The sequence below is a fragment of the Oncorhynchus kisutch genome, unplaced genomic scaffold, assembly GCF_002021735.2.
Source record: "Oncorhynchus kisutch isolate 150728-3 unplaced genomic scaffold, Okis_V2 scaffold4017, whole genome shotgun sequence".
Lineage (NCBI taxonomy): Eukaryota > Metazoa > Chordata > Actinopteri > Salmoniformes > Salmonidae > Oncorhynchus > Oncorhynchus kisutch.
The window spans coordinates 123429-150524 of record NW_022265962.1 but is presented as its reverse complement, the minus strand read 5'-3'; the positions used below and the strand labels follow the sequence as shown (position 1 = coordinate 150524).

The 27096-nt window shown below is 45.2% G+C and overlaps 1 protein-coding gene across 1 annotated transcript in view; it reads left to right on the top strand.

The window, feature by feature from the left end:
• Positions 1–6266: 6266 nt before the first annotated feature.
• Positions 6267–27096, top strand: part of LOC116373083 (uncharacterized) — a 44929-nt gene continuing 24099 nt past the window's right edge. The window contains exons 1-2 of the mRNA XM_031821791.1: positions 6267–6371; positions 13919–14646. Of these exons, the coding sequence (XP_031677651.1) occupies positions 13926–14646 (721 nt within the window). The 5' untranslated portion in view covers positions 6267–6371; positions 13919–13925. The remainder of the gene's footprint in view (positions 6372–13918; positions 14647–27096) is intronic.

The following is a 27096-nucleotide window of genomic DNA, read 5'->3' as shown; positions in this document are numbered from 1 at the left end:
GCAGTGACTGACGCTGATGCACTGACGCTAATGCAGTGACTGACGCTGATGCACTGACGCTAATGTAGTGACTGACGCTAATGCAGTGACTGACACTAATGCAGTGACTGACACTAATGCAGTGACTGACGCTAATGCAGTGACGCTAATGTAGTGACTGACGCTAAATGTAGTGACTGACGCTAAATGCAGTGACTGACACTAATGCAGTGACTGACGCTAATGCAGTGACGCTAATGTAGTGACTGACGCTAAATGCAGTGACTGACGCTAAATGCAGTGACTGACGCTGATGCAGTGACTGACGCTAATGCAGTGACTGACGCTAATGCAGTGACTGACACTAATGCAGTGACTGACGCTAATGCAGTGACTGACGCTAATGCACTGACACTGATGTAGTGACGGTAATGTGGTGACTGACGCTAATGCACTGACGCTAATGCACTGACGCTAATGCAGTGACTGACGCTAATGTAGTGACTGACGCTAATGCACTGACGCTAATGCAGTGTTAGTTTGAATGTAAGCAGTCCCCCCAAGGAGGAGAAACCATAGCTCACCGGCCCCTAAAAGGAGAACGGGTTGAGCCCTTGGCTGGAGCTCAAACATCTGGTTCCGTATTCTAAAAGCGTCTCAGACTACTACTGGTCTAGGATCAGGTCCCTCTGTCTTTGTAATCTCTCTCATGATGATTATAAGGATTAGAACTGATCCTAGATCATAACACTGATTCAGAGACGCTTTATGAATCGAGGAGGCAGAAAGTAGGGACATTAGTGGTATGTAACGCAGCCCAGGCCAAGACTGATTACTATCAGTTTCATTTCCTGAGACCTTCATGGTAAGTCCTGCCCCCAGTTATGACACAACACACACACACACACACACACACACACACACACACACACACACACACACATATATATATATATGACGCTAATGCAGTGACTGACGCTAATGCACTGACACTGATGTAGTGACGGTAATGTGGTGACTGACGCTAATGCACTGACGCTAATGCACTGACGCTAATGCAGTGACTGACGCTAATGTAGTGACTGACGCTAATGCACTGACGCTAATGCAGTAGCGTGTGTGTGTGTGTATATATATATATACACACACACACACACACACACACACACACACACACACATATATATATATATATATATATATATATATATATATGTGTGTGTGTGTGTGTGTGTGTGTGTGTGTGTGTGTGTGTGTGTTGTGTCATAACTGGGGGCAGGACTTACCATGAAGGTCTCAGGAAATGAAACTGATATATATATATATATATATATACATATATACACACACACATACACACATATACACCACATATTAAAAGTGCTCCGAGGTGGCATAGCAGTTCAGACGTCTTTTGTCCTCGTCTTGTCGTGTCCTGTATATATATATATTTACAACTTTTTCACATACATTTTATTTTTATTTTCCATCAACTCATCTTCAAAACACTCTCCTGCAACCCGCCTCACCAATGTATATTTATAAAAAAGTATTATTTACCTCAGATCTGTAATCCTCCAAGAAGCTAGCCAGAAACTCCAGGAGGCTGGCCTGAAACTAGCCAGAAGCTAATCCAGAAGCTAGTTCAGAAGCTAGTTGGCTCCTTTGCTGGCAAGTCGTTGGTGTTCAGCTAGCCACGGTTTGTGGTCATCGGCTATCCTTTGGCTCGAAAGTCTATCGCCGGTTCTGTGCGGCGCAGCGCGGCTCGGAGCGGAGCATACCGGACCAATTTTTCTCTCCATGTCCCTGGATTTCGACTGCTCTCTGGACATTCATGCCCGGATCTCACAGCTAGCTAGCTGCTATCCGTGTGACTGTCGGCCTTCGTCGATTCCGGAGCAAACATCAATTGTTCCGGAGCTAGCGGGCTCCGTCAATCACTCCTGAGTTCCATCAATCGCACCTGGGCTGCAGTCGCCTATCCGGACCCGTTTTGCTGCCTTCGCGGAGCCCCACCGGGCCTTCACAACTGGACTGCCGACGTTATCTACCCGAAGGAGTTATTCGGCTGGCTCCTCCGTCGCGACGTTACCTGAACGCCCATCTGCGGCCTGCTAACCGTTAGCTGTCTTACCGGCTGCTATCTGAATAGACAATCGGACAATTTTTTTATTTTTATTTTATTTTATTTTTTATTATTTTTTATTATTATTATTATGTTTTCTTCTTGGGCCTCTATAACTATATCTATTTTTATTTTTGTTGTTGTTGTGTGATTTGGATTGATCCCCTCTACCACACGGAACCCCACTAATCTACTGACGGAGCGCAGGAGGTGGCTAACAACAGACCTCCATCCTATGCTAGCTTGCTACCGATGCCCTGGCTAGCTGTCTAAATCACCAACCAACCTCTCCACTCACCGGACCCTTTTGATCACTCGACTAAGCATGCCTCTCCTTAATGTCAATATGTCTTGTCCATTTCTGTTCTGGTTAGTGTTTATTGGCTTATTTCACTGTAGAGCCTCTAGTCCTGCTCACTATACCTTATCCAACCTATTAGTTCCACCACCCACACATGCAATGACATCTCCTGGTTTCAACGATGTTTCTAGAGACAATATCTCTCTCTTCATCACTCAATACCTAGGTTTACCTCCACTGTATTCACATCCTACCATACATTTGTCTGTACATTATACCTTGATGCTATTTTATCGCCCCCAGAAACCTCCTTTTACTCTATGTTCCAGACGTTCTAGACGACCAATTCTCATAGCTTTTAGCCGTACCCTTATTCTACTCCTCCTATGTTCCTCTGGCGATGTAGAGGTGAATCCAGGCCCTGCAGTGCCTAGCTCCACTCCTATTCCCCAGGCGCTCTCTTTTGACGACTTCTGTAACCGTAATAGCCTTGGTTTCATGCATGTTAACATTAGAAGCCTCCTCCCTAAGTTTGTTCTATTCACTGCTTTAGCACACTCTGCCAACCCGGATGTTCTAGCTGTGTCTGAATCCTGGCTTAGGAAGACCACCAAAAACTCAGACATTTTAATTCCAAACTACAACATTTTCAGACAAGATAGAACTGCCAAAGGGGGCGGTGTTGCAATCTACTGCAAAGATAGCCTGCAGAGTTCTGTCCTACTATCCAGGTCTGTACCCAAACAATTTGAACTTCTACTTTTAAAAATCCACCTCTCTAAAAACAAGTCTCTCACCGTTGCCGCCTGCTATAGACCACCCTCTGCCCCCAGCTGTGCTCTGGACACCATATGTGAACTGATTGCCCCCCATCTATCTTCAGAGTTCGTGCTGCTAGGCGACCTAAACTGGAACATGCTTAACACCCCAGCCATCCTACAATCTAAACTAGATGCCCTCAATCTCACACAAATAATCAATGAACCTACCAGGTACCTCCCCAAAACCTTAAACACGGGCACCCTCATAGATATCATCCTAACCAACTTCCCCTCTAAATACACCTCTGCTGTCTTCAACCAAGATCTCAGCGATCACTGCCTCATTGCCTGCATCCGTAATGGGTCAGCGGTCAAACGACCTCCACTCATCACTGTAAAACGCTCCCTGAAACACTTCTGCGAGCAGGCCTTTCTAATCGACCTGGCCGGGGTATCCTGGAAGGATATTGATCTCATCCCGTCAGTAGAGGATGCCTGGATATTTTTTAAAAATGCCTTCCTAACCATCTTAAATAAACATGCCCCATTTAAGAAATTTAGAACCAGGAACAGATATAGCCCTTGGTTCTCCCCAGACCTGACTGCCCTTAACCAACACAAAAACATCCTATGGCGTTCTGCATTAGCATCGAACAGCCCCCGTGATATGCAGCTGTTCAGGGAAGCTAGAAATCATTATACACAGGCAGTTAGAAAAGCCAAGGCTAGCTTTTTCAAGCAGAAATTTGCTTCCTGCAACACTAACTCAAAAAAGTTCTGGGACACTGTAAAGTCCATGGAGAATAAGAACACCTCCTCCCAGCTGCCCACTGCACTGAAGATAGGAAACACTGTCACCACTGATAAATCCACCATAATTGAGAATTTCAATAAGCATTTTTCTACGGCTGGCCATGCTTTCCACCTGGCTACTCCTACCCCGGACAACAGCACTGCACCCCCAACAGCAACTCGCCCAAGCCTTCCCCATTTCTCCTTCTCCCAAATCCATTCAGCTGATGTTCTGAAAGAGCTGCAAAATCTGGACCCCTACAAATCAGCCGGGCTAGACAATCTGGACCCTTTCTTTCTAAAATTATCTGCCGAAATTGTTGCCACCCCTATTACTAGCCTGTTCAACCTCTCTTTCGTGTCGTCTGAGATTCCCAAAGATTGGAAAGCAGCTGCGGTCATCCCCCTCTTCAAAGGGGGGGACACTCTTGACCCAAACTGCTACAGACCTATATCTATCCTACCGTGCCTTTCTAAGGTCTTCGAAAGCCAAGTCAACAAACAGATTACCGACCATTTCGAATCTCACCATACCTTCTCTGCTATGCAATCTGGTTTCAGAGCTGGTCATGGGTGCACCTCAGCCACGCTCAAGGTCCTAAACGATATCTTAACCGCCATCGATAAGAAACATTACTGTGCAGCCGTATTCATTGATCTGGCCAAGGCTTTCGACTCTGTCAATCACCATATCCTCATCGGCAGACTCGACAGCCTTGGTTTCTCAAATGATTGCCTCGCCTGGTTCACCAACTACTTCTCTGATAGAATTCAGTGTGTCAAATCGGAGGGTCTGCTGTCCGGACCTCTGGCAGTCTCTATGGGGGTGCCACAGGGTTCAATTCTTGGACCGACTCTCTTCTCTGTATACATCAATGAGGTCGCTCTTGCTGCTGGTGAGTCCCTGATCCACCTCTACGCAGACGACACCATTCTGTATACTTCCGGCCCTTCTTTGGACACTGTGTTAACAACCCTCCAGGCAAGCTTCAATGCCATACAACTCTCCTTCCGTGGCCTCCAATTGCTCTTAAATACAAGTAAAACTAAATGCATGCTCTTCAACCGATCGCTACCTGCACCTACCCGCCTGTCCAACATCACTACTCTGGACGGCTCTGACTTAGAATACGTGGACAACTACAAATACTTAGGTGTCTGGTTAGATTGTAAACTCTCCTTCCAGACCCATATCAAACATCTCCAATCCAAAGTTAAATCTAGAATTGGCTTCCTATTTCGCAACAAAGCATCCTTCACTCATGCTGCCAAACATACCCTTGTAAAACTGACCATCCTACCAATCCTCGACTTTGGCGATGTCATTTACAAAATAGCCTCCAATACCCTACTCAACAAATTGGATGCAGTCTATCACAGTGCAATCCGTTTTATCACCAAAGCCCCATATACTACCCACCATTGCGACCTGTACGCTCTTGTTGGCTGGCCCTCGCTTCATACTCGTCGCCAAACCCACTGGCTCCATGTCATCTACAAGACCCTGCTAGGTAAAGTCCCCCCTTATCTCAGCTCGCTGGTCACCATAGCATCTCCCACCTGTAGCACACGCTCCAGCAGGTATATCTCTCTAGTCACCCCCAAAACCAATTCTTTCTTTGGCCGCCTCTCCTTCCAGTTCTCTGCTGCCAATGACTGGAACGAACTACAAAAATCTCTGAAACTGGAAACACTTATCTCCCTCACTAGCTTTAAGCACCAACTGTCAGAGCAGCTCACAGATTACTGCACCTGTACATAGCCCACCTATAATTTAGCCCAAACAACTACCTCTTTCCCAACTGTATTTAATTTTAATTTATTTATTTATTTATTTTGCTCCTTTGCACCCCATTATTTTTTATTTCTACTTTGCACATTCTTCCATTGCAAAACTACCATTCCAGTATTTTACTTGCTATATTGTATTTACTTTGCCATCATGGCCTTTTTTTGCCTTTACCTCCCTTCTCACCTCATTTGCTCACATTGTATATAGACTTGTTTATACTGCATTATTGACTGTATGTTTGTTTTTACTCCCATGTGTAACTCTGTGTCGTTTTATCTGTCGAACTGCTTTGCTTTATCTTGGCCAGGTCGCAATTGTAAATGAGAACTTGTTCTCAACTTGCCTACCTGGTTAAATAAAGGTAAAATAAAAAATAAAATAAATATACACACACACACACACATATATATATATATACACACACATATACACCACATATACACACACACACACACACACACACACACACACACACACACACACACACACACACACACACACACAGACAGACAGACAGCAAAGCTTGCAGATCATCCAATCATCTTCTCACACGGCCTCATACAGATCTACAGGGACACCGAGCACCAGAGAACAAGAGATTACATTTAATATAAACACCAGGTACAGAAAAAACATCTATGATGCTTTGGTGATCTAGTCTGTCTTTACTAAACAAGTTAGATCTAGTCTGTCTTTACTAAACAAGTTAGATCTAGTCTGTCTTTACTAAACAAGTTAGATCTAGTCTGTCTTTACTAAACAAGTTAGATCTAGTCTGTCTTTACTAAACAAGTTAGATCTAGTCTGTCTTTACTAAACAAGTTAGATCTAGTCTGTCTTTACTAAACAAGTTAGGTCTAGTCTGTCTTTACTAAACAAGTTAGATCTAGTCTGTCTTTACTAAACAAGTTAGGTCTAGTCTGTCTTTACGAAACAAGTTAGATCTAGTCTGTCTTTAATAAACAAGTTAGGTCTAGTCTGTCTTTACTAAACAAGTTAGATCTAGTCTGTCTTTACTAAACAAGTTAGATCTAGTCTGTCTTTACTAAACAAGTTAGATCTAGTCTGTCCTTACTAAACAAGTTAGATCTAGTCTGTCTTTACTAAACAAGTTAGATCTAGTCTGTCTTTACTAAACAAGTTAGATCTAGTCTGTCTTTAATAAACAAGTTAGGTCTAGTCTGTCTTTACTAAACAAGTTAGATCTAGTCTGTCTTTACTAAACAAGTTAGATCTAGTCTGTCTTTACTAAACAAGTTAGATCTAGTCTGTCTTTACTAAACAAGTTAGATCTAGTCTGTCTTTACTAAACAAGTTAGGTCTAGTCTGTCTTTACTAAACAAGTTAGATCTAGTCTGTCTTTACTAAACAAGTTAGATCTAGTCTGTCTTTACTAAACAAGTTAGATCTAGTCTGTCTTTACTAAACAAGTTAGATCTAGTCTGTCTTTACTAAACAAGTTAGATCTAGTCTGTCTTTACTAAACAAGTTAGATCTAGTCTGTCTTTACTAAACAAGTTAGATCTAGTCTGTCTTTACTAAACAAGTTAGATCTAGTCTGTCTTTACTAAACAAGTTAGATCTAGTCTGTCTTTACTAAACAAGTTAGATCTAGTCTGTCTTTACTAAACAAGTTAGATCTAGTCTGTCTTTACTAAACAAGTTAGATCTAGTCTGTCTTTACTAAACAAGTTAGATCTAGTCTGTCTTTACTAAACAAGTTAGATCTAGTCTGTCTTTACTAAACAAGTTAGATCTAGTCTGTCTTTACTAAACAAGTTAGATCTAGTCTGTCTTTACTAAACAAGTTAGATCTAGTCTGTCTTTACTAAACAAGTTAGGTCTAGTCTGTCTTTACTAAACAAGTTAGGTCTAGTCTGTCTTTACTAAACAAGTTAGGTCTAGTCTGTCTTTACTAAACAAGTTAGATCTAGTCTGTCTTTACTAAACAAGTTAGATCTAGTCTGTCTTTACTAAACAAGTTAGATCTAGTCTGTCTTTACTAAACAAGTTAGATCTAGTCTGTCTTTACTAAACAAGTTAGATCTAGTCTGTCTTTACTAAACAAGTTAGATCTAGTCTGTCTTTACTAAACACGTTAGATCTAGTCTGTCTTTACTAAACAAGTTAGATCTAGTCTGTCTTTACTAAACAAGTTAGATCTAGTCTGTCTTTACTAAACAAGTTAGGTCTAGTCTGTCTTTACTAAACAAGTTAGATCTAGTCTGTCTTTACTAAACAAGTTAGGTCTAGTCTGTCTTTACTAAACAAGTTAGATCTAGTCTGTCTTTACTAAACAAGTTAGGTCTAGTCTGTCTTTACTAAACAAGTTAGATCTAGTCTGTCTTTACTAAACAAGTTAGATCTAGTCTGTCTTTACTAGACAAGTTAGATCTTGTCTGTCTTTACTAAACAAGTTAGGTCTAGTCTGTCTTTACTAAACAAGTTAGAACTAGTCTGTCTTTACTAAACAAGTTAGATCTTGTCTGTCTTTACTAAACAAGTTAGATCTTGTCTGTCTTTACTAAACAAGTTAGATCTAGTCTGTCTTTACTAAACAAGTTAGATCTGGTCTGTCTTTACTAAACAAGTTAGATCTGGTCTGTCTTTACTAAACAGGTTAGATCTTGTCTGTCTTTACTAAACAAGTTAGATCTAGTCTGTCTTTACTAAACAAGTTAGATCTAGTCTGTCCTTACTAAACAAGTTAGATCTAGTCTGTGTTTGCTCTCTAGGAAGGAATATGCCCGAATCTAGCTCACAATTAACAACTTGATACTTTATTTGATCTGATCTGAGTTCATCTAGGTCAGCTTCAATCTGCGTTCATCTAGGTCTGCTTCAATCTGGGTTCATCTAGGTCTGCTTCAATCTGCGTTCATCTAGGTCTGCTTCAATCTGGGTTCATCTAGGTCTGCTTCAATCTGCGTTCATCTAGGTCTGCTTCAATCTGCGTTCATCTAGGTCAGCTTCAATCTGCGTTCATCTAGGTCAGCTTCAATCTGAGTTCATCTAGGTCAGCTTCAATCTGAGTTCATCTAGGTCTGCTTCAATCTGCGTTCATCTAGGTCTGCTTCAATCTGCGTTCATCTAGGTCAGCTTCAATCTGCGTTCATCTAGGTCTGCTTCAATCTGCGTTCATCTAGGTCTGCTCTAGTTTGAGTTAATCTAGGTCTGCTCTAGTTTGAGTTCATCTAGGTCTGCTCTAGTTTGAGTTCATCTAGGTCTGCTCTAGTTTGAGTTCATCTAGGTCTGCTCTAGTTTGAGTTCATCTAGGTCTGCTCTAGTTTGAGTTCATCTAGGTCTGCTCTAGTTTGAGTTAATCTAGGTCTGCTCTAGTTTGAGTTCATCTAGGTCTGCTCTAGTTTGAGTTCATCTAGGTCTGCTCTAGTTTGAGTTCATCTAGGTCTGCTCTAGTTTGAGTTCATCTAGGTCTGCTCTAGTTTGAGTTCATCTAGGTCTGCTCTAGTTTGAGTTCATCTAGGTCTGCTCTAGTTTGAGTTCATCTAGGTCTGCTCTAGTTTGAGTTTATCTTGGTCTGCTCTAGTTTGAGTTAATCTAGGTCTGCTCTAGTTTGAGTTAATCTAGGTCTGCTCTAGTTTGAGTTAATCTAGGTCTGCTCTAGTTTGAGTTAATCTAGGTCTGCTCTAGTTTGAGTTCATCTAGGTCTGCTCTAGTTTGAGTTAATCTAGGTCTGCTCTAGTTTGAGTTCATCTAGGTCTGCTCTAGTTTGAGTTCATCTAGGTCTGCTCTAGTTTGAGTTAATCTAGGTCTGCTCTAGTTTGAGTTCATCTAGGTCTGCTCTAGTTTGAGTTCATCTAGGTCTGCTCTAGTTTGAGTTAATCTAGGTCTGCTCTAGTTTGAGTTCATCTAGGTCTGCTCTAGTTTGAGTTCATCTAGGTCTGCTCTAGTTTGAGTTAATCTAGGTCTGCTCTAGTTTGAGTTAATCTAGGTCTGCTCTAGTTTGAGTTCATCTAGGTCTGCTCTAGTTTGAGTTCATCTAGGTCTGCTCTAGTTTGAGTTCATCTAGGTCTGCTCTAGTTTGAGTTCATCTAGGTCTGCTCTAGTTTGAGTTCATCTAGGTCTGCTCTAGTTTGAGTTCATCTAGGTCTGCTCTAGTTTGAGTTCATCTAGGTCTGCTCTAGTTTGAGTTCATCTAGGTCTGCTCTAGTTTGAGTTCATCTAGGTCTGCTCTAGTTTGAGTTCATCTAGGTCTGCTCTAGTTTGAGTTCATCTAGGTCTGCTCTAGTTTGAGTTCATCTAGGTCTGCTCTAGTTTGAGTTAATCTAGGTCTGCTCTAGTTTGAGTTCATCTAGGTCTGCTCTAGTTTGAGTTCATCTAGGTCTGCTCTAGTTTGAGTTCATCTAGGTCTGCTCTAGTTTGAGTTCATCTAGGTCTGCTCTAGTTTGAGTTAATCTAGGTCTGCTCTAGTTTGAGTTAATCTAGATCTGATCTAATCTGAGTTCATCTAGGTCTGCTCTAGTTTGAGTTCATCTAGGTCTGCTCTAATCTGAGTTCATCTAGATCTGCTCTAATCTGAGTTAATCTAGATCTGATCTAATCTGAGTTCATCTAGATCTGCTCTAATCTGAGTTCATCTAGATCTGCTCTAATCTGAGTTCATCTAGGTCTGATCTAATATGAGTTCATCTAGGTCTGATCTAGTTTGAGATCATCTAGGTCTGATCTAGTTTGAGATCATCTAGGTCTGCTCTCCAGTCTTGAGTTTATTGTTTATGTTCAGATACAACAACAGTTATAATCTAACTAGCTAAGGACATGATTCAAAATCAATTATATCTATTTTTACACTGAGTGTACAAACCATTAGGAACACCTTCCTAATATAGAGTTGCACACCCTTTTGCCTTCAGAACAGCCTCAATTCATCAGGGCACGGACTCAAGGTGTCGAAAGTGTTCCACAGGGATGCTGGCCCATGTTGACTCTACAAGGTGTTGAAAGCATTCCACAGGGATGCTGGCCCATGTTGACTCTACAAGGTGTTGAAAGCGTTCCACAGGGATGCTGGCCCATGTTGACTCTACAAGGTGTTGAAAGCGTTCCACAGGGATGCTGGCCCATGTTGACTCTACAAGGTGTTGAAAGCATTTCACAGGGATGCTGGCCCATGTTGACTCTACAAGGTGTTGAAAGCGTTCCACAGGGATGCTGGCCCATGTTGACTCCAATACTTCCCACTGTTGTGTCCAGTTGGCTGGATGTCCTTTGGGTGGTGGACCATTCTTGATACCCACAAGAAACTGTTGAGTATGAAAAACTAGCAGCGTTGCAGTTCTTGACACAAACCGGTGCCCCTGGCACCTACTACCCTACCCTGTTCAAAGGCACTTCAATATGTTGTCTTGCCTATTCACCCTCTGAGTGGCACACATTCACAATGTCTCAATTGTCTCAAGGCTTAAAAATCCTTCTTTAACCAGGTCTCCTCCTCTTCATCTACACTGATTGAAGTGGATTTAACAAGTGACATCAATAAGGGATCATATCTTTCACCTGGATTCACCTGGTCAGTCTATGTCATGGAAAGAGCAGGTGTTCCTAATGTTTTGTTCATTCAGTGTAAATGTATATATATTAAGTGAATCCAGAATAATAAAGCATTACTATCCAAATGTATTATATTTTAATAAGTTTACTAGAAGCCTGACAGATTGTGGTTGAATATATATCAGCTATTTTTTTCTGCTTTAAAACATGGTACGGTAAGAGAGACAGATTTGACCTTCTGTTTACGACGGTTCACTTGTAACTTTAACAGGTATATGTTTAACGGTTTAAACCTGGCATTCATTGTCATGTAGTTACATATTTTATTTCCCTTAAGTTTCATGTTCCTGGATCCTTCAGGAGATTCTATTTCAAACTAACACTTGACTCATCCAGGCGTGGTCCCAAATCACACCCTATTCCCCATTGGGTCCTGTTCAAAAGAAGGGCACTATATAGGGAATAGGGTGGCATTTGGGACTCACAGAGTGTATTGTTTAATTTAACACATGAATCATCCAGGCTTTATCCCAAATGACACGTTCCACAGCAACAATACGATTTGATTTCGTCTGATTTCTAAAAGTTTGTTTCTATTGAACAGGCCCTACAAATAAAGGCATTTTAATGAATGATATGAAGAGTGCCTTGGTCCTCCTTTCTTTTTGATGTCCTATTGTCACGTTCCACAGCAAGAAAACCAAATATGTCACTGAAACAGAAGGGGAAACTAACTAAGAGTCACTGACAGCAACCAGAATGAAACGGGTTTTAGGAGGGGTTCTGAAAGACACTCATGGGGGTGTGACTAGCAACAACAACGGGAGCCTAAAAGACACCCACCATGAGACCCACTAAATTCAACAAGAAGAGGTAAACAAAAGAAAAACACAAACCAAACTTCAAGACAGGAAGTAAACCACAAAGTGGAGAAAAACGAAAACAGGGAAGATCACATAAAGGAATGTTTGTCTAGAAATGAAAATAGGGAGAGACAACTAAAGGAGTTAACCCTCCACATCTATCAAGACAACTAAAGGAGTTAACCCTCCACATCTATCAAGACAACTAGAGGAGTTAACCCTCCACATCTATCAAGACAACTAAAGGAGTTAACCCTCCACATCTACCAAGACAACTAAAGGAGTTAACCCTCCACATCTATCAAGACAACTAAAGGAGTTAACCCTCCACACCTATCAAGACAACTAGAGGAGTTAACCCTCCACATCTATCAAGACAACTAGAGGAGTTAACCCTCCACATCTACCAAGACAACTAGAGGAGTTAACCCTCCACATCTATCAAGACAACTAAAGGAGTTAACCATCCACACCTATCAAGACAACTAGAGGAGTTAACCCTCCACATCTATCAAGACAACTAAAGGAGTTGACCCTCCACACCTATCAAGACAACTAGAGGAGTTAACCCTCCACATCTATCAAGACAACTAAAGGAGTTAACCCTCCGCATCTATTAAGACAACTGGAGCACTGGGCCAGACACTTAAATATCACCTGGGCCAGACACTCTTAAATATCACCTGGGCCAGCCGCTCTTAAATATCACCTGGGCCAGCCGCTCTTAAATATCACCTGCGCCAGCCGCTCTTAAATATCACCTGGGCCAGCCACTCTTAAATATCACGTGGGCCAGCCACTCTTAAATATCATGTGGGCCAGCCACTCTTAAATATCACGTGGGCCAGCCACTCTTAAATATCACCTGGGCCAGACACTCTTAAATAACACCTGGTCCAGCCACTCTTAAATATCACCTGGGCCAGCCACTCTTAAATATCACCTGGGCCAGCCACTCTTAAATATCACCTGGGCCAGCCACTCTTAAAAATAACCTGGGCCAGCCACTCTTAAATATCACGTGGGCCAGCCACTCTTAAATATCACGTGGTCCAGCCACTCTTAAATATCACGTGGGCCAGCCACTCTTAAATATCACCTGGTCCAGCCACTCTTAAATATCACGTGGGCCAGCCACTCTTAAATATCACGTGGGCCAGCCACTCTTAAATATCACCTGGTCCAGCCACTCTTAAATATCACCTGAGCCAGCGCAGGTGAAACACCTTCCGACTAACGAGATGGACAAGCCAGCACAGGCGTAACACATACTGACTAATGAGCTGACACCAATCGGTGCGCCCTACGTGCTAACGTGCTATCCCTACGTGCTAACCCTACGTGCTAACCCTACGTGCTAACCCTACGTGCTAACCCTACGTGCTAACGTGCTATCCCTACGTGCTAACCCTACGTGCTATCCCTACGTGCTAACCCTACGTGCTAACGTGCTATCGTACAACCTCTAAATATAAATGGAAAGTCCAAAGCCTGAAACAGTAATGCCAGATTTAGGGAACAGCCACAGTAGTACATTCCTGTGCCATAAAGGTCCAGACCTCTTAGCAGAGGTAACTTAACTATATCATCATGAACTGTATTGTTTAATGCTGTCTGTTTCCTTGTACTTTCTCCCCCTCGCTCTCTCTGTCTCTTTCTCTGTCTCTTTCTCTATCACTACCTCTCTATCCATCCCCCTCCTCCCTCGCTCCCCCCCCCCTCTTTCTCTCCCTCTCTCTCTCTATCCCTCTATCCCTCTCTCTCTCTCTCCCTCTCTCTCTCTCCCTCCCCCAGGGGTACCATGGTTCGAACATTGAACAATATGGCGGAGCTGAGAGGTTCTAGGTTTGGTCGTCCCTGGCCGAGGCACGGACTCAAGCTCCTTTTCTGGTTCGCCAACGATTACATCGTCTTTGACAACGACAACCAGATGTTTGCAAATTACGACCCCGAAGAGGGAGACTTTGGTTTCCATCACTTCCGCAACAGACGTGAGTGTGAAAACAATGTCTGCAAGAGGCTGCTTCCTGATGATGGCTACCCATTCTATGAGGTGGGCAACCTTCACCTCACAGCATCTCATTCCATGCCTAATTATGTCAGGAAGTACAACACTGGTGACATAGATACCAGCAACATGGACCGTCTCATCATCAGTATGCGTCCAGACATGACAGTGGATAAGGTCTATGTGACCCAGCACGAGGACCTGAGGAGCTTCGACCCGGTCAACACCTATTGCATCAGCAGGGGGTTGCTCATGATCATATGCGGCCATCCATTCGCGGACATGTCATTTAGGAACTTCCTGGAACAGGCGGGCTATTCTACCTACGAGCCAATGAGATATATCGATCAGTGTTCTAGTACCGCCCAAATCGAATTCCCAAGCCCCGCCCCCAGGGAGTCTAGAGATACCAGAATGAATATAGAAGATGGATCCAGAGCTGCACCCAGAGCTGCACCCAGAGCTGCACCCAGAGCTGCACCCAGAGCTGCACCAGGCTTCTGGGAAAGCTACTGTACCATACTGTAACCAGGCTTCTGGGAAAGCTGCTGTACCATACTGTAACCAGGCTTCTGGGAAAGCTGCTGTACCATACTGTAACCAGGCTTCTGGGAAAGCTACTGTACCATACTGTAACCAGGCTTCTGGGAAAGCTACTGTACCATACTGTAACCAGGCTTCTGGGAAAGCTGCTGTACCATACTGTAACCAGGCTTCTGGGAAAGCTGCTGTACCATACTGTAACCAGGCTTCTGGGAAAGCTACTGTACCATACTGTAACCAGGCTTCTGGGAAAGCTGCTGTACCATACTGTAACCAGGCTTCTGGGAAAGCTACTGTACCATACTGTAACCAGGCTTCTGGGAAAGCTGCTGTACCATACTGTAACCAGGCTTCTGGGAAAGCTGCTGTACCATACTGTAACCAGGCTTCTGGGAAAGCTGCTGTACCATACTGTAACCAGGCTTCTGGGAAAGCTACTGTACCATACTGTAACCAGGCTTCTGGGAAAGCTGCTGTACCATACTGTAACCAGGCTTCTGGGAAAGCTGCTGTACCATACTGTAACCAGGCTTCTGGGAAAGCTACTATACCATACTGTAACCAGGCTTCTGGGAAAGCTGCTGTACCATACTGTAACCAGGCTTCTGGGAAAGCTACTGTACCATACTGTAACCAGGCTTCTGGGAAAGCTGCTGTACCATACTGTAACCAGGCTTCTGGGAAAGCTACTGTACCATACTGTAACCAGGCTTCTGGGAAAGCTGCTGTACCATACTGTAACCAGGCTTCTGGGAAAGCTACTGTACCATACTGTAACCAGGCTTCTGGGAAAGCTGCTGTACCATACTGTAACCAGGCTTATGGGAAAGCTGCTGTACCATACTGTAACCAGGCTTCTGGGAAAGCTGCTGTACCATACTGTAACCAGGCTTCTGGGAAAGCTCCTGTACCATACTGTAACCAGGCTTCTGGGAAAGCTGCTGTACCATACTGTAACCAGGCCTTCTGGGAAAGCTGCTGTACCTACTGTAAACCAGGCTTCTGGGAAAGCGCTGTACCATACTGTAACCAGGCTTCTGGGAAAGCACTGTACCAATACTGTAACCAGGCTTCTGGGAAAGCTGCTGTACCATACTGTAACCAGGCTTCTGGGAAAGCTACTGTACCATACTGTAACCAGGCTTCTAGGAAAGCTACTGTACCATACTGTAACCAGGCTTCTGGGAAAGCTACTGTACCATACTGTAACCAGGCTTCTAGAAAGCTACTGTACATACTGTAACCAGCTTCTGGGAAAGCTACTGTACCAGTACTGTAACCAGGCTTCTGGAAAGCTACTGTACCATACTTGTAACCAGGCTTCTGGGAAAGCTACTGTACCATACTGTAACCAGGCTCTGGGAAAGCTACTGTACATACTGTAACCAGGCTTCTGGAAAGCTACTGTACCATACTGTACCAGGCTTCTAGGGAAAGCTACTGTACCATACTGTAACCAGGCTTCTGGGAAAGCTACTGTACCATACTGTAACCAGGCTTCTGGGAAAGCTACTGTACCATACTGTAACCAGGCTTCTGGGAAAGCTACTGTACCATACTGTAACCAGGCTTCTGGGAAAGCTACTGTACCATACTGTAACCAGGCTTCTGGGAAAGCTACTGATACCATACTGTAACCAGGCTTCTGGGAAAGCTACTGTACCATACTGTAACCAGGCTTCTGGGAAGCTACTGTACCAGACTGTAACCAGCTTCTGGGAAAGCTGCTGTACCATACTGTAACCAGGCTTCTGGGAAAGCTACTGTACCATACTGTAACCAGGCTTCTGGGAAAGCTACTATACCATACTGTAACCAGGCTTCTGGGAAAGCTGCTGTACCATACTGTAACCAGGCTTCTGGGAAAGCTACTGTACCATACTGTAACCAGGCTTCTGGGAAAGCTGCTGTACCATACTGTAAACCAGGCTTATGGGAAAGCTGCTGTACCATACTGTAACCAAGGCTTCTGGGAAAGCTACTGTACCATACTGTAACCAGGCTTCTGGGAAAGCTACTGTACCATACTGTAACACAGGCTTCTGGGAAAGCTACTGTACCATACTGTAACCAGGCTTCTGGGAAAGCTGCTGTACCATACTGTAACCAGGCTTCTGGGAAAGCTACTGTACCAGACTGTAACCAGGCTTCTGGGAAAGCTGCTGTACCATACTGTAACAGGCTTCTGGGAAAGCTACTGTACCATACTGTAACCAGGCTTCTGGGAAAGCTCTTACCATACTGTATACCAGGCTTCTGGGAAAGCTACTGTACCAACTGTAACCAGGCTTCTGGGAAAGCTGCTGTACCATACTGTAACCAGGCTTCTGGAAAGCTTACTTGGGAGCTACCCATACTGTAACCAGGCTTCTGGGAAAGCTACTGTACCATACTGTAGACCAGGCTTCTGGGAAAGCTGCTGTACCATACTGTAACCAGGCTTCTGGAAAGCTACTGTACCATACTGTAACGCAGGCTTCTGGGAAAGCTACTGTACCATACTGTAATCAGGCTTCTGGGAAGCTGCTGTACCATACTGTACCAGGCTTCTGGAAAGCTACTGTACATACGTAACGCAGGCTTCTGGGAAAGCTGCTGTACATACTGAACCAGGCTTCTGGGAAAGCTGCTGTACCATACTGTAACCAGGCTTCTGGAAAGCTACTGTAACCATACTGTAACCAGGCTTCTGGGAAAGCTGCTGTACCATACTGTAACCAGGCTTCTGGGAAAGCTGCTGTACCATACTGTAACCAGGCTTCTGGGAAAGCTGCTGTACCATACTGTAACCAGGCTTCTGGGAAAGCTGCTGTACCATACTGTAACCAGGCTTCTGGGAAAGCTGCTGTACCATACTGTAACCAGGGCTTCTGGGAAAGCTTCTGTAACCATACTGTAACCAGGCTTCTGGAAAGCTACTGTACCATACTGTAACCAAGGCTTCTGGGAAAGCTGCTGTACCATACTGTAACCAGGCTTCTGGGAAAGCTACTGTACCATACTGTAACCAGGCTTCTGGGAAAGCTGCTGTACCATACTGTAACCAGGCTTCTGGGAAAGCTACTGTACCATACTGTAACCCAGGCTTCTGGAAAGCTGCTGTACCATACTGTAACCAGGCTTCTGGGAAAGCTACTGTACATACTGTAACCCGGCTTCTGGGAAAGCTACTGTACCATACTGTAACCAGGCATTCTGGAAGCTACTGTACCATACTGTAACAGGCTTCTAGGAAAGCTCTGTACCAAACTGTAACCAGGCTTCTGGGAAAGCTACTGTACCATACTGTAACCAGGCTTCTGGAAAGCTACTGTACCATACTGTAACCAGGCTTCTGGGAAAGCTACTGTACCATACTGTAACCAGGCTTCTGGGAAAGCTACTGTACCATACTGTAACCAGGCTTCTGGGAAAGCTACTGTACCATACTGTAACCAGGCTTCTGGGAAAGCTACTGTACCATACTGTAACCAGGCTTCTGGAAAGCTACTGTACCATACTGTAACCAGGCTTCTGGGAAAGCTACTGTACCATACTGTAACCAGGCTTCTGGGAAAGCTACTGTACCAGACTGTAACCAGGCTTCTGGGAAAGCTACTGTACCATACTGTAACCAGGCTTCTGGGAAAGCTAGCTGTACCATACTGTAACCAGGCTTCTGGGAAAGCTACTGTACCATACTGAACCAGGCTTCTGGGAAAGCTACTGTACCATACTGTAACCAGGCTTCTGGGAAAGCTACTGTACCATACTGTAACCAAGGCTTCTGGGAAAGCTGCTGTACCATACTGTAACCAGGCTTCTGGGAAAGCTGCTGTACCATACTGTAACCAGGCTTCTGGGAAAGCTGCTGTACCATACTGTAACCAGGCTTCTGGGAAAGCTGCTGTACCATACTGTAACCAGGCTTCTGGGAAAGCTACTGTACCATACTGTAACCAGGCTTCTGGGAAAGCTACTGTACATACTGTAACCAGGCTTCTGGGAAAGCTACTGTACATACTGTAATCAGGCTTCTGGAAAGCTGCTGTACCATACTGTAACCAGGCTTCTGGAAGCTACTGTACCAGACTGTAACCAGGCTTCTGGAAAGCTGCTGTACCATACTGTAACCAGGCTTCTGGGAAAGCTGCTTGTACCATACTGTAACCAGGCTTCTGGGAAAGCTACTGTACCATACTGTAACCAGGCTTCTGGGAAAGCTACTGTACCATACTGTAACCAGGCTTCTGGGAAAGCTACTGTACCATACTGTAACCAGGCTTCTGGGAAAGCTACTGTACCATACTGTAACCAGGCTTCTGGGAAAGCTGCTGTACCATACTGTAACCAGGCTTCTGGGAAAGCTACTGTACCAGACTGTAACCAGGCTTCTGGGAAAGCTGCTGTACCATACTGTAACCAGGCTTCTGGAAAGCTACTGTACCATACTGTAACCAGGCTTCTGGGAAAGCTACTGTACCATACTGTAACCAGGCTTCTGGGAAAGCTACTGTACCATACTGTAACCAGGCTTCTGGGAAAGCTGCTGTACCATACTGTAACCAGGCTTCTGGGAAGCTACTGTACCAGACTGTAACCAGGCTTCTGGGAAAGCTACTGTACCATACTGTAACCAGGCTTCTGGGAAAGCTGCTGTACCATACTGTAACCAGGCTTCTGGGAAAGCTACTGTACCATACTGTAACCAGGCTTCTGGGAAAGCTACTGTACCATACTGTAACCAGGCTTCTGGGAAAGCTACTGTACCAGACTGTAACCAGGCTTCTGGGGAAAGCTGCTGTACCAGACTGTAACCAGGCTTCTGGGAAAGCTACTGTACCATACTGTAACCAGGCTTCTGGGAAAGCTGCTGTACCATACTGTAACCAGGCTTCTGGGAAAGCTACTGTACCATACTGTAACCAGGCTTCTGGGAAAGCTACTGTACCAGACTGTAACCAGGCTTCTGGGAAAGCTACTGTACCATACTGTAACCAGGCTTCTGGGAAAGCTACTGTACCATACTGTAACCAGGCTTCTGGGAAAGCTGCTGTACCATACTGTAACCAGGCTTCTGGGAAAGCTACTGTAACATACTGTAACCAGGCTTCTGGAAAGCTACTGTACCATACTGTAACCAGGCTTCTGGAAAGCTACTGTACCAGACTGTAACCAGGCTTCTGGGAAAGCTACTGTACCAGACTGTGAACCAGGCTTCTGGGAAAGCTGCTGTACCATACTGTAACCAGGCTTCTGGGAAAGCTACTGTACCATACTGTAACCAGGCTTCTGGGAAAGCTGCTGTACCATACTGTAACCAGGCTTCTGGGAAAGCTACTGTACCATACTGTAACCAGGCTTCTGGGAAAGCTACTGTTACAAAGCTGTAACCAGCTTCTGGAAAGCGCTGTCCATACTGTACCAGGCGTCTGGAAAGCTGCTGTACCATACTGTAACCAAGCTTCTGGGAAAGCTACTGTACCATACTGTAACCAGGCTTCTGGGAAAGCTACTGTACCAGACTGTAACCAGGCTTCTGGGAAAAGCTGCTGTACCAGACTGTAACCAGGCTTCTGGGAAAGCTACTGTACCATACTGTAAACCAGGCTTCTGGGAAAGCTACTGGTACCATACTGTAACCAGGCTTCTGGGAAAGCTGCTGTACCATACTGTAACCAGGCTTCTGGGAAAGCTACTGTACCATACTGTAACCAGGCTTCTGGGAAAGCTGCTGTACCATACTGTAACCAGGCTTCTGGGAAAGCTACTGTACCATACTGTAACCAGGCTTCTGGGAAAGCTGCTGTACCATACTGTAACCAGGGCTTCTGGGAAAGCTACTGTACCAGACTGTACCAGGCTTCTGGGAAAGCTACTGTACCATACTGTAACCAGGCTTCTGGGAAAGCTACTGTACCATACTGTAACCAGGCTTCTGGGAAAGCTACTGTACCATACTGTAACCAGGCTTCTGGAAAGCTGCTGTACCATACTGTAACCAGGCTTCTGGAAAGCTACTGTACCATACTGTAACCAGGCTTCTGGAAAGCTGCTGTACCATACTGTAACCAGGCTTCTGGAAAGCTACGTACCAGACTGTAACTGCGCTTCTGGAAAGCTACGTACCATACTGTAACCAGGCTTCTGGGAAAGGCTACTGTACCATACTGTAACCAGGCTTCTGGGAAAGCTACTGTACCATACTGTAACCAGGCTTCTTGGGAAAGCTACTGTACCATACTGTAACCAGGCTTCTGGGAAAGCTACTGTACCATACTGTAACCAGGCTTCTGGGAAAGCTACTGTACCATACTGTAACCAGGCTTCTGGGAAAGCTACTGTACCATACTTGTAACCAGGCTTCTGGAAAGCTACTGTACCATACTGTAACCAGGCTTCTGGGAAAGCTACTGTACCATACTGTAACCAGGCTCTGGGAAAGCTACTGTACCATACTGTAACCAGGCTTCTGGGAAAGCTGCTGTACCATACTGTACCAGGCTTCTGGGAAAGCTACTGTACCATACTGTAACCAGGCTTCTGGGGAAAAGCCTCTGTACCATACTGTAACCAGGCTTCTGGGAAAGCTACTGTACCATACTGTAACCAGGCTTCTGGGAAAGCTGCTGTACCATACTGTAACCAGGCTTCTGGGAAAGCTACTGTACCATACTGTAACCAGGCTTCTGGGAAAGCTGCTGTACCATACTGTAACCAGGCTTCTGGGAAAGCTACTGTACATACTGTAACCAGGCTTCTGGGAAAGCTCTGTACCATACTGTAACCAGGCTTCTGGGAAAGCTACTGTACCATACTGTAACCAGGCTTCTGGGAAAGCTACTGTACCATACTGTAACCAGGCTTCTGGGAAAGCTAGCTGTACCATACTGTAACCAGGCTTCTGGGAAAGCTACTGTACCATACTGTAAACCAGGCTTCTGGAAAGCTGCTGTACCATACTGTAACCAGGCTTCTGGGAAAGCTACTGTACCATACTGTAACCAGGCTTCTGGGAAAGCTACTGTACCATACTGTAACCAGGCTTCTGGGAAAGCTACTGTACCATACTGTAACCAGGCTTCTGGGAAAGCTACTGTACCATACTGTAACCAGGCTTCTGGGAAAGCTACTGTACCATACTGTAACCAGGCTCTGGGAAAGCTACTGTACCATACTGTAACCAGGCTTCTGGGAAAGCTACTGTACCATACTGTAACCAGGCTTCTGGGAAAGCTACTGTACATACTGTAACCAGGCTTCTGGGAAAGCTACTGTACCATACTGTAACCAGGCTTCTGGGAAAGCTACTGTACCATACTGTAACCAGGCTTCTGGGAAAGCTACTGTACCATACTGTAACCAGGCTTCTGGGAAGCTACTGTACCATACTGTAACCAGGCTTCTGGAAAGCTACTGTACCATACTGTAACCAGGCTTCTGGGAAAGCTACTGTACCATACTGTAACCAGGCTTCTGGGAAAGCCTACTGTACCATACTGTAACCCAGGCTTCTGGGAAGCTACTTGCTACCATACTGTACCAGGCTTCTGGGAAAGCTGCTGACCATACTGTAACCAGGCTTCTGGAAAGCTACTGTACCAGACTGGTAACCAGGCTTCTGGGAAAGCTACTGTACCATACTGTAACCAGGCTTCTGGGAAAGCTACTGTACCATACTGTAACCAGGCTTCTGGGAAAGCTACTGTACCATACTGTAACCAGGCTTCTGGGAAAGCTACTGTACCATACTGTAACCAGGCTTCTGGGAAAGCTACTGTACCATACTGTAACCAGGCTTCTGGGAAAGCTGCTGCTACATACTGTAACCAGGCTTCTGGGAAAGCTACCTGTACCATACTGTAACCAGGCTTCTGGGAAAGCTGCTGTACCATACTGTAACCAGGCTTCTGGGAAAGCTACTGTACCATACTGTCAACCAGGCTTCTGGGAAGCTACTGTACCATACTGTAACCAGGCTTCTGGGAAAGCTACTGTACCATACTGTAACCAGGCTTCTGGGAAAGCTGCTGTACCATACTGTAACCAGGCTTCTGGGAAAGCTACTGTACCATACTGTAACCAGGCTTCTGGGAAAGCTACTGTACCATACTGTAACCAGGCTTCTGGAAAGCTACTGTACCATACTGTAACCAGGCTTCTGGAAAGCTACTGTACCATACTGTAACCAGGCCTCTGGACCTGTACATACTGTACCAGGCAATCTGGGAAGCTACTGTACCATCTGTAACCAGGCTTCTGGGAAAGCTACTGTACCATACTGTAACCAGGCTTCTGGGAAAGCTACTGTACCAGACTGTACCCAGGCTTCTGGGAAAGCTACTGTACCATACTGTAACCAGGCTTCTGGGAAAGCTACTGTACCATACTGTAACCAGGCTTCTGGGAAAGCTACTGTACCAGACTGTAACCAGGCTTCTGGGAAAGCTACTGTACCATACTGTAACCAGGCCTTCTTGGGAAAGCTTACTGTACCATACTGTAACCAGGCTTCTGGGAAAGCTACTGTACCATACTGTAACCAGGCTTCTGGGAAAGCTACTGTACCATACTGTAACCAGGCTTCTGGAAAGCTACTGTACCATACTGTAACCAGGCTTCTGGGAAAGCTGCTGTACCAGACTGTAAACCAGGCTTCTGGGAAAGCTACTGTACCATACTGTAACCAGGCTTCTGGGAAAGCTGCTGTACCATACTGTAACCAGGCTTCTGGGAAAGCTACTGTACCATACTGTAACCAGGCTTCTGGGAAAGCTACTGTACCATACTGTAACCAGGCTTCTGGGGAAAGCTGACTGTACCATACTGTAACCAGGCTTCTGGGAAAGCTGCTGTACCATACTGTAACCAGGCTTCTGGAAAGCTACTGTACCATACTGTAACCAGGCTTCTGGGAAAGCTACTGTACCATACTGTAACCAGGCTTCTGGGAAAGCCTGTACCTGTAACCAGCCTGGACTGTAACCAGGCTTCTGGGAAAGCTGCTGTACCATACTGTAACCAGGCTTCTGGGAAAGCTACTGTACCATACTGTAACCAGGCTTCTGGGAAAGCTACTGTACCATACTGTAACCAGGCTTCTGGAAAGCTACTGTACCATACTGTAACCAGGCTTCTGGGAAAGCTACTGTACCAGACTGTAACCAGGCTTCTGGGAAGCTACTGTACCAGACTGTAACCAGGCTTCTGGGAAAGCTACTGTACCATACTGTAACCAGGCTTCTGGGAAAGCTACTGTACCATACTGTAACCAGGCTTCTGGGAAAGCTACTGTACCATACTGTAACCAGGCTTCTGGGAAAGCTACTGTACCATACTGTAACCAGGCTTCTGGAAGTACTGTACCAACTGTACAGGCTTCTGGGAAAGCTACTGTACCATACTGTAACCAGGCTTCTGGGAAAGCTACTGTACCATACTGTAACCAGGCTTCTGGGAAAGCTACTGTACCATACTGTAACCAGGCTTCTGGGAAAGCTACTGTACCATACTGTAACCAGGCTTCTGGAAAGCTACTGTACCATACTGTAACCAGGCTTCTGGGAAAGCTACTGTACCATACTGTAACCAGGCTTCTGGGAAAGCTACTGTACCATACTGTAACCAGGCTTCTGGGAAAGCTACTGTACCATACTGTAACCAGGCTTCTGGAAAAGCTACTGTACCATACTGTAACCAGGCTTCTGGGAAGCTACTGTACCATACTGTAACCAGGCTTCTGGGAAAGCTACTGTACCATACTGTAACCAGGCTTCTTGGAAAGCTACTGTACCATACTGTAACCAGGCTTCTGGGAAAGCTACTGTACCATACTGTAACCAGGCTTCTGGGAAAGCTACTGTACCATACTGTAACCAGGCTTCTGGGAAAGCTACTGTACCAGACTGTAACCAGCTTCTGGGAAAAGCTACTGTACCATACTGTAACCAGGCTTCTGGAAAGCTACTGTACCAATACTGTAACCAGGCTTCTGGAAAGCTACTGTACCATACTGTAACCAGGCTTCTGGGAAAGCTACTGTACCATACTGTAACCAGGCTTCTGGGGAAAGCTACTGTACCATACTGTAACCAGGCTTCTGGGAAAGCTTACTGTACCATACTGTAACCAGGCTTCTGGGAAAGCTACTGTACCATACTGTAACCAGGCTTCTGGAAAGCTACTTTACCATACTTAAACCAGGCTTCTGGGAAAGCTACTGTACCATACTGTAACCAGGCTTCTGGGAAAGCTACTGTACCATACTGTAACCAGGCTTCTGGGAAAGCTACTGTACCAGACTGTAACCAGGCTTCTGGGAAAGCTACTGGTACCATACTGTAACCAAGGCTTCTGGGAAGCTACTGTACCATACTGTCAACCAGGCTTCTGGGAAAGCTACTGTACCATACTGTAACCAGGCTTCTGGGAAAGCTACTGTACCATACTGTAACCAGGCTTCTGGAAAGCTACTGTACCATACTGTAACCAGGCTTCTGGGAAAGCTACTGTACCATACTGTAACCAGGCTTCTGGGAAAGCTACTGTACCATACTGTAACCAGGCTTCTGGGAAAGCTACTGTACCATACTGTAACCAGGCTTCTGGGAAAGCTACTGTACCAGACTGTAACCAGGCTTCTGGGAAGCTGCTGTACCATACTGTAACCAGGCTTCTGGAAAGCTACTGTACCATACTGTAACCAGGCTTCTGGGAAAGCTACTGTACCATACTGTAACCAGGCTTCTGGGAAAGCTACTGTACCAGACTGTAACCAGGCTTCTGGGAAAGCTACTGTAAACCGGCTTCTGGGAAAGCTACTGTACCAGACTGTAACCAGGCTTCTGGGAACAGCTACTGTACCATACTGTAACCAGGCTTCTGGGAAAAGCTACTGTACCAGACTGTAAACCAGGCTTCTGGGAAAGGCAGCTCGTACCATACTGTAACCAGGCTTCTGGGAAAGCTACTGTACCAGACTGTAACCAGGCTTCTGGGAAAGCTACTGTACCAATACTGTAACCAGGCTTCTGGGAAAGCTACTGTACCATACTGTAACCAGGCTTCTGGAAAGCTACTGTACAACTGTAACCAGGCTTCTGGGAAAGCTACTGTACCATACTGTAACAGGCTTCTGGGAAAGCTACTGTACCAGACTGTAACCAGGCTTCTGGGAAAGCTACTGTACCATACTGTAACCAGGCTTCTGGGAAAGCTACTGTACCATACTGTAACCAGGCTTCTGGAAAGCTACTGTTACCATACTGTAACCAGGCTTCTGGGAAAGCTACTGTACCATACTGTACCAGGCTTCTGGAAAGCTACTGTACCATACTGTAACCAGGCTTCTGGGAGGGCCCCCCCCCCCTTCTTAAAAACTGCTGTAGCCATACTGTAACCAGGGCTTCTGGGAAAGCTACTGTACCATACTGTAACCAGGCTTCTGGGAAAGCTACTGTACCATACTGTAACCAGGCTTCTGGGAAAGCTACTGTACCATACTGTAACCAGGCTTCTGGGAAAGCTACTGTACCATACTGTAACCAGGCTTCTGGGAAAGCTACTGTACCAGACTGTAACCAGGCTTCTGGGAAAGCTACTGTACCATACTGTAACCAGGCTTCTGGGAAAGCTACTGTACCAGACTGTAACCAGGCTTCTGGGAAAGCTACTGTACCATACTGTAACCAGGCTTCTGGGAAAGCTACTGTACCATACTGTAACCAGGCTTCTGGGAAAGCTACTGTACCAGACTGTAACCAGGCTTCTGGGAAAGCTACTGTACCATACTGTAACCAGGCTTCTGGGAAAGCTACTGTACCAGACTGTAACCAGGCTTTCTGGGAAAGCTACTGTACCATACTGTAACCAGGCTTCTGGGAAAGCTACTGTACCATACTGTAACCAGGCTTCTGGGAAAGCTACTGTACCATACTGTAACCAGGCTTCTGGGAAAGTACCATACTGTAACCAGGCTTCTGGGAAAGCTACTGTACCATACTGTAACCAGGCTTCTGGGAAAGCTACTGTACCATACTGTAACCAGGCTTCTGGGAAAGCTACTGTACCATACTGTAACCAGGCTTCTGGGAAAGCTAGCTGTACCATACTGTAACCAGGCTTCTGGGAAAGCTTACTGTACATACTGTAACCAGGCTTCTGGGAAGCTACTGTACCATACTGTAACCAGGCTTCTGGGAAAGCTACTGTACCATACTGTAACCAGGCTTCTGGGAAAGCTACTGTACCATACTGTAACCAGGCTTCTGGGAAAGCTACTGTACATACTGTAACCAGGCTTCTGGGAAAGCGACTGTACCATACTGTAACCAGGCTTCTGGGAAAGCTACTGTACATACTGTAACAGGCTTCTGGGAAAGCTACTGTACCAACTGTAACCAGGCTTCTGGGAAAGCTACTTACCATAACTGTAACCCAGGCT